Source organism: Silurus meridionalis, chromosome 14, assembly GCF_014805685.1.
Source record: "Silurus meridionalis isolate SWU-2019-XX chromosome 14, ASM1480568v1, whole genome shotgun sequence".
In the NCBI taxonomy this organism is placed as follows: domain Eukaryota; kingdom Metazoa; phylum Chordata; class Actinopteri; order Siluriformes; family Siluridae; genus Silurus; species Silurus meridionalis.
The window spans coordinates 17,545,959-17,559,536 of record NC_060897.1 but is presented as its reverse complement, the minus strand read 5'-3'; the positions used below and the strand labels follow the sequence as shown (position 1 = coordinate 17,559,536).

General features: G+C 34.8%; 1 protein-coding gene across 1 annotated transcript; it reads left to right on the top strand.

Moving 5' to 3' along the window:
• The first annotated feature begins 602 nt into the window (after nucleotides 1-602).
• tsen54 (TSEN54 tRNA splicing endonuclease subunit) lies at nucleotides 603-13,457 on the top strand. Its single transcript, XM_046866736.1, has 11 exons — nucleotides 603-720; nucleotides 2,486-2,644; nucleotides 3,662-3,725; nucleotides 3,881-3,964; nucleotides 4,193-4,291; nucleotides 6,097-6,149; nucleotides 6,514-6,612; nucleotides 7,006-7,601; nucleotides 7,706-7,766; nucleotides 8,999-9,106; nucleotides 13,201-13,457. The coding sequence occupies exons 1-11, from the start codon at nucleotides 659-661 to the stop codon at nucleotides 13,346-13,348; spliced, it is 1,533 nt and encodes a 510-aa protein (XP_046722692.1). The 5' UTR covers nucleotides 603-658; the 3' UTR covers nucleotides 13,349-13,457.
• The last annotated feature ends 121 nt before the right edge of the window (nucleotides 13,458-13,578 follow it).

Sequence of the window (13,578 nt, the reverse complement as noted above, 5' to 3'; positions counted from 1 at the left end):
CTTTTTCCTAGACCAAGATGGCAGATGCTTTAATGAATTGCAGCAACAGACCGAAGCGGCCAATGAGGCATCTATGTATTGTATATGTCTATGGTTAAAATGTAAAAGTTGGGAATGACAAAGATTGATAATGTGAGATTGTATGAGTGGTTTAAAACAAAAAAAAGTATGCCTGCTTTTGACTATCATATTGTAAAATTGCCAAAACAAAGACATTGAATTTCTGTCCAGTAATATGTTGATTGCAGTTTTAGATACATACATGTAGATTTGTAACTGTAATTGTAACTGATTTTATCTTAATACATTGTTTTACATGCTTTGTTATTATTTTTACCTTTTATTTATTTATTCAATTATCTTATTATTTCTATTATTATTATTTTTATTGTTACTGTTCTTGAGTTTATGATATGCTGATTGGATTTATTGTTAAATGTGTTTAACAGTGGAATGATGACAATGCCTGTGTGTTATTTGAAGGTTTAATAAACAGAAAAAAAAAGATTGGAAATGTGCAACTTCTCCACAGACAAATTCTGGGAACATGGTGCCCTCCTGTGGGAGGCTCCAGTACTGTAAATATTACAGTAGATTTTCACCCGGAAGTAGAAATGGGACGCGCTAGGACCCAGTGGAGGAGAAAGAGTTTGTAAAGATGGACGCGGAAAACGTTCAGCCTGCATTAGTTCCGATAGATTTCAGTAATGAGTTGCTGAGGTAAGCGCGATACATGACTGTACTTTGGTAACGAATAGGAGAAACTTTTATTCCCATTAGAACCTTGTTGTATGTGAGAAATGTTTAGAAGCACATCGGCTCAGTAACTCATTTTTAACCCATGTGTTGGAAGCAGCCTGTCATGTTTGGAAGTCAGACCTCTGTTTATAAAGCATTGAAATAAATATGTATACGCTGTTAAATGCAATCTCATATTTATTATTTACATGTATTTACTAAACATTCTCAATCCGCACGAGCATTAAATTATACCAACATCCAGCCGCAATACAAAGAAATTAACAAAAAAACAAAAATATTGGCACATAAAAATAAATAAATAAAATTAACTTTTAATTTCCCACCCTAACAAATTCCTGCACATTTTTAATAACATGTACTTATATACTGCACATCCTGCATATGTGTAATAATGTACTTCGTAAAGCGTTTTTTTTTTTTTTATTTCAACATCTCTTGGGATGCTGTCAGGTCCATGAGTCTTTGGAAAGTGAAACCATTTTTTTTTATTAGTTTTATTACTCCATCCCAATTTAGTTTAGCAATTATCCTTAGATTGAATCGTAAACGTCCAGCTTTAATTCACGGTGTTTAGGTTCCTTGACCCACCATTTAATTTGGGCAAACTAATAGAGTTATAAGTAAAAGCATTATTTGTCAAACCAGAAGCAAATCTTCTACCTGAAGTCTGGATCCCATGGGCCATGGACGAGTGTCCCAGCAAATACAGTACAAGGCCGGGTGTTTGAATGCTTAGAGACATAAATAAAAATCAATATGTGACCCAAAAAATTCCATTTCATTAAAAAGAATGTGGCAGCACTAATGTTCTGAAGTAAAATCTGACTGATGAAAGTAAGATGGAGATGTTTGATCATTTACATTTGCAGCATTTAGCAGACCCCCTTATCCAGTGTGACATACAAAAGTGCTTTGAGTCTCTAGTAATGAATAAATCTACACTGGTATGCAAGATTACAAACTTAATATAAATATAACTCTTGAATTCTACAAACTTGGAAAGTGCTAATTTAAGTGTTTCAGGAAGAGGTAGGTCTTCAATCGTTGCTTGAGGAAAGTCAGGGACTCTGCTGTACGGACATCCAGGGGAAGTTCATTCCACCACCTCGGTGCCAGAACAGAGAATCATTATGCACAGCACGACATTTGGCAAAAATACGAGACATTGTGTATGACCACAAACAAATTAAACCATCTGTGAAGCACGGTGGTGGACGAGTGCTAATATGGGAATGTTTTGCAGCCACGGGACCTAGAAATCTTGTAGTAATTAAGACAATGATGAACTGTGACAGTGTAATGAAAGTGAGGTCATCCAAAAACCTTCATTAAAAATGTACCCATTAAAGTCACCAAACATGACGAAAGAGCTTTTTTTGCTGGACGGTGGTGGTTCTTGAGGAAACTTTGTAATAACTGAAAGGCCTCACCTTTGAGGACTTTGAAAAAGTCTTGTCTAAATATGCATGAAACATACTTTTTGTTTTTGTTGACTTGCACAGTACACTTTGAAAACTAAACCAAACTCTTATCATTGTTTCATTAACATTCTAAACATTTGCTAGGCAATCATAAGCTATCATAAGCTCATCAACTATCTAGCAAGTTAAACAACACTGTTGTAAACAAAAATGCCATCATCACTAAAGTATATGTGAACTGTATATAAAACATCTGACAACTTATCAAACTTTGTTTACCCAAGTCATGTTTTCCTTTTCAGTTCATCGGAATTATTTCAAAGACGAAGCCAAAGTCACAAGATTCCTGTGAGGGGACAAAAAGACTTTTTGCCAAATGACTCTGTGCAGCAAAAGGCATGTTTGGAGAAGATCCTTGAAGAGCACTGGATGCTTGTGACAGAGGAACGAGTGGAGCGAGTGTGAGTAACACAAGGATCGGATAGCATTGGTTCAAAACGTCTAGTAAGGTGACCACAATGAGATGAGATTTTCATGGCTCTTAGCAGTGTCAATGGTACTATTAGTAAATAGACTTTACTGCATCTCTATCGCTGCATCAATTCTGTGTACACATAGCGCGTGTTTCCTGTGACTTGGAGGACAAGCCTTCTCATTTCTATTCTGACCTGTCTGTTTTATTAAACTGAACTAACTGAGGGTCGACATGTTTTCCCCAAATAAATGGCATCAAGGATGGCATCAATACATAGATTTGAATGTTTACTATTATTTACAATTACAAATTTACAAATCTCATAAACCTGTATTCTATTCACAATAGACGTAGAATACAAATGTCAAATGTTTAAACGGAGGAAATGTACCATTTTAAAGAAAATAGAAAGTGATTTTGTATATGATGGCTGCAAAAAAAAAGTTTGGACTTGGCCGTGTTTACCACTGGTTAGCATCCCCTCTTCTGTAACATCTGTAAACATCTGGCAACTGAGTAGACCAGTCCCTGAAGTTTTGGGAGTGGAACGTTGTTCCACATGTGTCTGATAAAGGATTCTAGCTGCTGGGGTCTCCTTTGTGCAGTTTATCTTTTCATGATGCGCCAAATGTTTTTAATTAATGAAAGGTCTGGACTTAAGGCATTACAAAGTTGTGTTGCTGTAATAGATGTGGAATGTGGCTTAGCATTGTCTTGCTGAAATATGCAAGGACTTCCCTGAAAATGACCATCTGTATGCATATGTTGCTCTTACAACTTTATATGTATAGCATTGATTGTACCAAACATTATATTCAAATCAAAGTTTAAATTCAAGTTTTAGTTCGAAGAAACTAGTAGTGTAATGAGAAGCAATCAAATTTATGTCAAATTTATTCAATGCCTACAGTTATTAAGTGACCTAATGAGAGACATGAAGACAGTTTTAAATTTGGCTGCATTATTGATACTTAATTCTGTTATTCTATTCTCTCATGTGCAGCGGAAACCTTGTAAATGCAGAATGGATTCCTGAGGAAAAGCTAGTGAAGCTACTTACTCCAGCAGTGAGTTCTGCCATACAAGAATGATAATTTTTTATTTATTTATGCTTTTGTTCTGTTAATAAAGAAATCGTGTAACTCATTCGTCACATTACACATTTTTTTCTGCATAATATAAATAAATGACAGCATTTATAAACTATACAATTCTGTTGCAGGGAAAGTTTTGGCAGACAATGGGATTTTCTGATCAAGGAAAGCAGTGTTTGTTTCCAGAGGAGGCTCTTTACCTAATGGAATGTGTAAGCACATTATCTGGTTAAAAATGACTGGAAGCTAGATGGAAAAGTTGCCATTTTAAATACTAAATGTCATTAGATTTTACTGTGTAACTCTATTTAGATTAGTAGAATTTTTGCCCATTAAGATTGTTGAGCACTTTTTTTGCACAATTCTATTCTTTATAATTCATAAAATTCTGGCTTTTTATGTTCATGTTATGATTTTTTTTTTTTTATTAAAATTAACAGGGCAATTTGCAAGTGTTCTACCAGGATCTTCCTCTCTCCATTCAGGAAGGTTATGAAAGTTTCCTTTCTGATGAAACTGTGACATACCTTGAGTACCAGGTTGGTAGTAATCCACATTTAGTACTTGACCTAGTCAGATTTTTGATCCTTCATTAGAAGAATGGAGTAGAGTAAAAAAAAAGTTAAAAAAACTTTAAAAAAAGTTTGGAGTTAAAAAAAAAATAAAAAATCATTACCCAGAATATCAGTGTCCAAATAGTAGGCAGTGGTGGACAAACTATGTACTTGACTTACAGTAGAGATACACTGGGTAAAATATTAGAGTAAAAGTTAGTAAAAGTACAAAGGTATTTGCCTTCAAATGTACTTAAGTATCCAAAGTACTGTAATATATTATGGCTATAATGTTTCTATAATCATTTTAGTCACAAGACTCTTTGCTTAATCAACTCAGTTTATGTAAAAAGACTGTTACTTTTTACACACCGATCTATTTATAGAATGACATTAATGAGTCAAACACTGATGTTTGTGACTGGGATGGGAGAAGTCCCTGATGATGTGTGCTCTACTGTGCTCGATAAATGTGTGATTGAGTTGATGATGCTCTCAATGATGAAGCAGGAAATGCTAATTACAATTTCGGAGGACAGATGAACTTTCTTAAGTCTCCTAAAGACATATTTAAGCTGTTACATCTTTTTAACCAGAGATGTTCTGGTGCCATGACAGATCCTTAGAGATGTGAACACCCAGAAACCTGGAGACCTGGTATACTTCAGTTCCCTTGGTGTAGATTGGAATTGTTTGCTGCTTTTAGATTTCGAGCAGTCCACAATGAGCTTTTTAGTCTTCATGGCTTTGATGGTGAGACAATTGGTGGAACACCATTCTGCCAGGTCTTGAATCTCTTCCCTGTTGGTCGATTAATTGTTGTTGATCGAAATGAAAAATATGGTGTCATCTGCAAACTTGAAGTTATACAAAGGCACACAGTCACGTGTGAACAGGGAGTAAAAGCAGTGGGCTCTGCACACAGCCCTGTTTTACGCCTGTGTTCAGGATGAGGCCAACCTTACATACTGAGCTTAGTGATTAGTTTAGTGGGGATGAGTGAGTCTTTATATCTGTATTGTTGTTATTCAGATGGGTGAGGGCTGAGCACTTCATAACAATTGGGTGGAATTCATTCAGACATTCTGCAATTGAATGCTTAGGCATTGGTATGATGGTTGTAGTCGTTAGGCCTGTGGGACCTGTGGCCTGGGAGAGTGGCAGGTTGAACATGTCAATGAATACCTGTGCCAGTTAACCAGCATGTGCCCTGAGCACATGAGAACATTTAGGTGTATTTTAGATCTACTGCTAATTGCATCTCATCTGATTAAAAGTGCTTTTCGATTCTAACCATTCCCTTCATATCTCCCCTTTCTGTTTTAATATATTATTTCCCACATACTGTTGAATAAGTCTTGAGGATCCTATTCCCTCTTTTCTCTTAAAAGGAGATATTTGTGACATTTGTGTCCAAGTGGACAAGCTAATCTAATGTGCCACCATTCTGTTTACATCTCCCTCAGGTTTTAGAAGTTATTTGCTTTTCCACGTCTCAGCTAAAGGCTGGTGCATTAGCAGAGCCAGTGGTGGTTGTAGAATAGTGATAGTAGACTAAACACAGTGATTGTAGAACAGCCTCCCACTGGACAATTAGACTTATGCTTTCTGTTGTTATGTAACTTTAAAAAACATACTTTTCAAACTGTCATTTTCTTATTTATGTTCAGTGTCTTGCGTTTACACTATGTTCAGTGTATTTTTTACACACTTTTGGCTTATTATTCTGTTCCAATACTTATGAAAGTCATAAATGTTTTTCTGAAATGTGGTTCTTTTCTCCTCCATAGGTGTTTAGTCATTTAAAGAGACTCGGATACGTGTTAAACCGATTGGATGCTAGGTAACTTTGGCAATATCTATATGTAACCATAAAGGTATTATATATATATATATATATATATATATATATATATATATATATATATATATATATATATATATATATATATATATATATATATATATATATATATATATATATGTGTGTGTGTGTGTGTGTGTGTGTGTGTGTGTGTGTGTGTATGTGTATGTGTGTGTGTGTATATATATATATATATATATATATATATATATATATATATATATATATATATGTAATATATATATATCACACACACCATGTCTGGATGAGAAAAATAAACATTTTATGTGTGTGTGTGTGTCTATCAGTTATTTAAATGTTTTTTTGTTTTTTTCTGTAATAGGTCACCCTCTTTATATAAACAACAGCTGAATCAGCCCCCATTCAGCAACAGATCAAGCAAGCACCGAAAGAGGAAATGGAGCCAGAGTCCTAGTTTTAGGTACTGTACATACCACTTAGCTGATGTTTGCACAGTGATATCTTTGGTCATGCATTCTCCTATGGGTGCTTCCACCTTGATTGACATTTAAGGTTCTTTTGGGAATTTATGCTTACGGTTTTGTCCATCTAAAACTTTACACAGTTTTTTTGTGTTTGACACTGAGGGTCAGGAAGTCCTTAAATTAATTTGAAAGGTACGCAGGATCTGGATTACATGCAGTTATCACTTGCATAGGATTCTCCAAATTCTATGGGCATTCATTTGGTTTTGGTTAATTTTAAAATATATATATATATATATATATATATATATATATATATACTTTTTTGAGGAATTCTGTAGGTTCCACTTTTATATCTTTTCACACATTATGATTCTGCTCTTGTTTAGACTGTGTAATAAGAAAAGTACTTCATCTCCAGAGGTATCTTCGGGAGATCAAAAAGGTGAAATTATGACCAGTGTTTTCTTGGAAGCCCCAGGCAACCTACAAACAAAACAAGCTTTTCAGGATGAGACATTAAACTCTGATCCAGAATCAGTCAAAGCTCCATGGAGGAACTGGTGGACAAACACATCAAATGAACCCCAGCCTGATTCATTAAATCCTTCAGAATTGTACTGGGACTTCAGCTGTATCTTTTTTCCAGACCTGGGTTCAAATAGTGCCAACTGTGCATGCCTGCCCCCTCCTGATCCCAGCTTGCTGCCTGGTGATCTGCATGTACCTGAGTGCAAATTGGCTCACTGGCACAGAAATATAAATTTGAAAAAGGAACATCTGTCCAAGCAACAGCAGCAGAGAGATCAAAACCGACACAGATGCAACATTAATGATGACCAAGAGGTGAGTCAGTGCAGGAACTGGGTTGAGTATTTAGAGCTGATGGAGAAAAGAAGGAACCAGCAGCAAAGCGAAAGGCTAACAAACTTCGACAAACATGAGGTTATGCCTCTTGCCCAGCCCAGAAAGTGCAGCTCACATCGTAAGTATTAATGTAGAAATAATATAAAAATAGTTTCTGCATCTTGTTTTTTTTTATGACCGTATGACCTGCATTGGTATTTTTTCTCATTTCTTCTTTTGTAGGTGAGCTTCTGGAGCAAGTCAGCATTATTCAGTCTTATGATTTGCTGGTAGGAAAACCCAGGTACCTGAAAATAATTATATGACTTGTAATATGTTCTTGTTTCATATAGTTAAATATTATTATAGATAAACATTGATAAGACAGTGGTGTTTGAACTGCACTATTTGGCATGCATTGCATTGGGAATCTATTTATAACTTGAATATGTTTCTCAATTTTATGTTTCAATTTTATGTTTCAAATGTTTTCAATTTTATGTTTTTTATGTTATTCTAAAATGCTTAACAAAAAGAATATCCATCTACACTGAATACCACATAAACAGAAGCAAAAAAATCTATTTTAAAATAAATTAGGGCTGCAACAACTAATCGATAAAATCGATAATAATCTATAATAAAAATTTGTTGTCAACGAATGCTGTTATCGATTAGTTAGCGTGAGGGTAATATAACACAGCCACTGGCGAAAATGTCACAGATGAAGGCAAAACATCAGCACGGGAAGCAGAAAATGTATAATCCTCATCATGTAAAAATGGTGTAGTTTAATGAAGCACTACTGTATAAACTGTTTGTTTGATAACTTCGGGACAGTCGCACTGGATCGGTTTTGGCGTGACTCGTGAGCATCGTTGAGCATCAGCTCAGCTCGTGACATATTAAAGGATTCAATTAAAACGGTGTGAACAAACACTAAATTTAAAAGTCACTGTTGTACTAATGCATTTTTAAAAATTTATTTATTTATTTATTTAAATCAAGCCTGTTTGTTTGCTCCGTTCCATTCTCTTTTTATAGGATTCGTCTACAACAGTTACCTTATCTTAATCTGTTTTCAAACGTGATTTACTGCGGGTTTACTACGTTCAAATGCTTGTTTTCAATGTTTGTATATTTAATGAATGCATATAGCATTTAATGATTATAGAATATTAAATCAATTCTATTCTAGATGCTTATATCTTTACAACTAAACAAAATGTCTGTATTTTTTATAGCATGGTTGTCAATTTGCCATCTTCAATTATCATAAAAAACAACACAAATGTTGATTTGCACAATTTACACCTTTCATACTCAAATAAATTGAGCTCTGATATTGGCAAAAGTATTCTGACACTTTTACTTTAGCAGTTTTCACAAATCTGGTTGTTGCTTTTTCTTTATGGTTAATGGATTGCTGTGGAAAAAAGTTAAGCATTTTAGCATGAGGCTGCGACATGACACTATGTATAATTAATGAATATTATTTTGAATGCATCTTTTTTTAAATCTTTTTTCCCCTTTTAGGCTCTCTGACTCAGACCAGTGGGGGATCACTTTCAACGTTTACCAGCCCGACATTGAGTTTAAGAAGAGTTACCCAGGAAAGCCCTATACCCGATTGTGTGTTTCCAGGTAAACAGACGTGATAGGGTGATTAGCAAACAAATTCTATTAAATGCATTCGGTTCTTTATCTAAGACATCGGGAAATTACATTTTTAACAATATTTATGAGATTCATTTAGTGGGATCCCTAATAAATATAGATAATATTTTAACTTATATTAAGTTGTTTTATATCAAACTCATTTATAATTTTTTATTCATATTAATAAGCTAAGAATATACTGTATGTACTTTTCTTGACAGGATGTGAACTTTTTCCAGGGGTGTCAGTTACTGTAATTCTGTAAGATTTCTGGCAGGTTTAGTTTTGAGTCAAAGGAAAACTGTACTTTGTGTTTATTTTTTGCATTTCAGTGTACGATTATTGAATGTATTCCAGCATACAATGTCTAAATTTTTATGTAGAAGTTTGGCAGGCTTTATACAGTGATATAAATTATTAGCGCATTTTATTCTTCCCTGACCTGCAGTTCTTTCAACCAGTAATGCCAAAATAACCAGTATTATAAAAAGTATTTAAATATAAAAGCAAATCAATGTTCAGGGCATAATCACACTATTATGATTTTCCCCCCAACATTTATTATAACTTTAGCATTGACCTTTTAAAATAACCTGGAGGTTCTGAGTTTGAAATCTGCGAGAAAAGCATAAAATTTGTTTTGTAAAATAAAAGCACACAGACATCAAAATGCAATATAGAAATTGTATTAAATGCTCAATATATGATATATAACAATATAAAATGATATAGCAAACAAATTCCAAAAAAGTTGCTATGCTGTGTAAACTGTAAATAAAGACGAATAACAGAATGCAATTAATTACAATAGAACAATTTAATAGAACATTAAAAACATGAACTGTTTAAACTGAAGAAATCTACCACCTGTGTACACATTAAAATTACATTTAAAATTTAATGGCTGCAACACGGCTCAAAAAAGATTGGCACGGGGGCAAGAAAAGGGTGGAAAAGTAAGTGTTAATAAAAAGAAACAGCTAAAGAAACATTTTGCAATTAAGAAAGTAAGAAAAATGCGCTTTATACTTATACACAAATGTGTACTTGCCACATGTGCAGTGCAGTAAAGTTCTTTCTTTGCATATCCCAGTGATGTTAGGAAGCTGGGTTCAGAGCATGAATGGGTAAAAAAAATAAATACTGTATTTTCCGGACTATAAGCCGCTACTTTTTTCCCACGCTTTGAACCCCACGGCTAATTTATGGATTTTTCCTGGGTTTTTTCCCGGTTTCACAAGCTTCAAGCCAAAAAAACTGAGCCCCATAACATTAGACCAATGAGATTGGTGAACGGGTTCAGGTGAACCAATGAAATTCTTTATATTAAATCAGATGCGCTCCCACTAAATCAGGCCGCAGCACATCATAAATATGGATGATGTTCCTCTGACGTTTGACCTGCCGCTCACTCGGACTGTCTACAGGCAATGCGAATCATTCGTCACGCTGAAAACAACCGGGCATGAAAAAACGCACTTCACCTGTGTTCTGAGCTGCACAACATCGGGAGAAAAGCTTCACCGGTGGTGATTTTTAAATGCACGACAATACCAAAAGAAAAAATTGTTGTGAGAGGAAGGAGGCAGACAGTGACTTGACAATGACTTTCTTGGTAGGCTACTGTTTAGATAGAAGTCGTGTTACAGTCACTGTCTTTCATTAAAGCCTGTGTGAAGTTCATTAGTTTCAGTGTAGACGGCTTATAGACAGGTGCGGCTTATTTATGTTCAAAATAAAAATCTTTGTAAAATCTTTGTCGGTGCGGCTTATATTTGGGTGCGCTTAATAGTCCGGAAATTACGGGTACCTAAGAATTTCAGAGTCTCTCAGAAGAATCCTCTGCCCCCTGCTTTATTCTTTAATGCTTGCGGTACCAACAAATTGACCTAAGTAGGCATGGGGGATCGTAATGGTACAGAAGTTCACTCAGATACTGCGGCGTGAGACAATATTTTATAATCAATGCGAGATTTGTTTTGGAGCAGTGTAGACTGATTAAAACAGGGGTGTTGTGGTCATATTTTCTAGATCTAGTGAGGACTCTTGCTGCTGCATACTGGACAAACTGCTGCTTATTTATGCACTTACTCGAACACCCAGACAGTAAAGCATTACAGTAGTCTAATCTAGATGTGTCAAGTCAAGCTTATTTCTATAGCACTTTTCACAATGGAATTGTGAACTAATATGACAAAGAGCACAAAGGACTGTTGATAATCCTGTATCAGACACGAATGGGACAACATTCCTCTCCCAGAACTCCAGCAGGTGGTCTTGCCAATTTCCAGATGTAGCAGTTGTTAAAAAGGAGTTGTTAAAAGGAGACAGGATGCTACACAGTGGTAAACTTGGCTCTGTCTCAACCTTTTTGAAACGTGTTCTATGTTAAGATATAATTAAATTATGGGTTGATCAGATTTGCAAATCATTGCATTCTGCTTTTATTTACATTTAACCCCACTTTTTTGGAATCAGGGTTATAGGTAGCTTGCGTTTGAAAGGTTTTGTTCTGGTAAGAATTAAGGAAGAATTAATATTTTGCTACTGTAGACACCATGAATGGACCTTTAAATAATTGGGATGTATATAGAACTCCAGTTTATTGGTCCTTGTCTTTGAATTAATGAGTTAAAATTGGAATAATAGTGGCTTATTCTGACACCAGAGTCACATTAGCAATGTTAATGTTTGTATACCACTTACTGCTTGATCTTTACTTTTCTTTAATTTCTTGCATCTCAGCAAGTGCTCTTGCATGCAGTAGACCGTGGGAAATTGCTACAAATTGTAACAAAAAGTTACCAAATATAACCTAAACCAAGTAAATAAAGCAGAGCTTGTTGCTTTTCATTCACTCAGAACTAAGCCAAGCAGACGTTGGATGAGAAGGATTAAACATTACCATTTATGATTATTAGTTTGTCCATTTACAAAAACGTTTCGATTAAAAAAGCAGTGACAGCATGTGCTGTTATTCCTGCACCATTATGCACCTGATCTGGATGTATACTAAAGGTTAGTAAGACAACTGGGAGTACACACTAATATGTGCTTTTTGGATATTTATTTTCAGATTAAGTCCCCTCTTTTTTTAGTTTTAATAACCTCCAATTTTGATTCACCAGATATTGGCTCTTTTAGATCATTAGTGAGGTCAGACCTTTGTGTCAGGTGAGGCGAGCTTAAGTGCATTCGGCATTCCAGGTCATCCTAAAGGTGTTTAATGTGGTTGAAATCAAGACTTTTTGCAAGCCAATTCATTCACCCAACTTCCACTCCAACTTTTGCACACTATGTTTTTGTGCATAGGGACATTGTCATGGCCTCTTAGTTCTCTTTAAATAAAATCAAAATTCTTATTCATGCACATTATAAAATGTTAACTCCAAGATTTTATGGCAGACAGCTAAAGAATAATTTTGTAAATGGGCAAATATTTAAGGAACTGAATATATTAATTAATAATTGATTACCATTTTCAGAAACATGACTTGTCTTGTCCGACTTCATAAGTTGCACTTCTGGAAAAAGCCTGCTTACAGCATCAAGCAGGGCAGTTTCCATAACCAGTATGTTTGTGAATTAGGTGGACCCAGCCTCTGGCTTGCTGTATATACTGTGGAAATGAATTCAGAATAATGGCTTACTGTTCAGAAAAAAAAAGGTTTTAAAACTAAACAATGGCTAGATGTTATTGGACTTATCCATGAAATCTTCCATATAAGAATGTCTACAAAGAATTTAGTTTTTATAAAAATTCCTTCATTAAATAAAAATAAAAACGTGCAAAATAATATTGTATAAATAAAATATTCTACTTTTGCTTTATAATAACGTCTATTGACAAAAAATATTTTAATTACTTTTAATTATGGGTAACACTGTAATACATTATACAAATATATTGTTGTTCATATTCACCTGCAAATTTCCAAGAAATCTGGAGCTGACTATTGCTAATGTGCTTATTGTGTGGGGCATAATATTTGCACCATGCAGCCATGCAGATGTGTAAAATGTGTTTTGAAATTTTATTTTGCAACATTAACTTGAGCCTTTGTGTTTTCTTTCAATAGTTTTGATGGTCCAGTCCCAAACTTGCATGTCTTAAAGCAGCTGTCCTTTCAAAGTGGAGATGTGCCTGTGACATTTGCAGTTGTGGACCATGGAGACATTTCATTCTATTGCTTCAAGGAGTTCAAGCTGCCCACTGATGTCTATTGACAGGACTTATGGTATACTTCTTTGCCGTTGGATAGTGTCAAGAAACCAACTGTAACCGGCAAAGCTGTCATATATAGAACGCTATTCAAAATAAATACATTTTATGGCAGTTTCTTATGCTTATTTACTGGGGTTTTAACCAGTGTAGATGAGAATATGCATAGCAAATAGAAATTCATGAAGTAATTGTACAATAAAATGTAAACAAGGACAAGGTCATTATGTTTTAG

What these genes read in the sequence shown, in the direction of transcription:
- tsen54 (XM_046866736.1), top strand. Translation starts at nt 659, where the DNA reads ATGGACGCGGAAAACGTTCAGCCTGCATTAGTTCCGATAGATTTCAGT. An exon ending in TTCAGTAATGAGTTGCTGAG is followed by an intron (nt 721 to 2,485) that starts GTAAGCGCGATA and finishes TTTCCTTTTCAG; the next exon opens with TTCATCGGAATTATTTCAAA. An exon ending in CAGAAAGTGCAGCTCACATC is followed by an intron (nt 7,602 to 7,705) that starts GTAAGTATTAAT and finishes CTTCTTTTGTAG; the next exon opens with GTGAGCTTCTGGAGCAAGTC.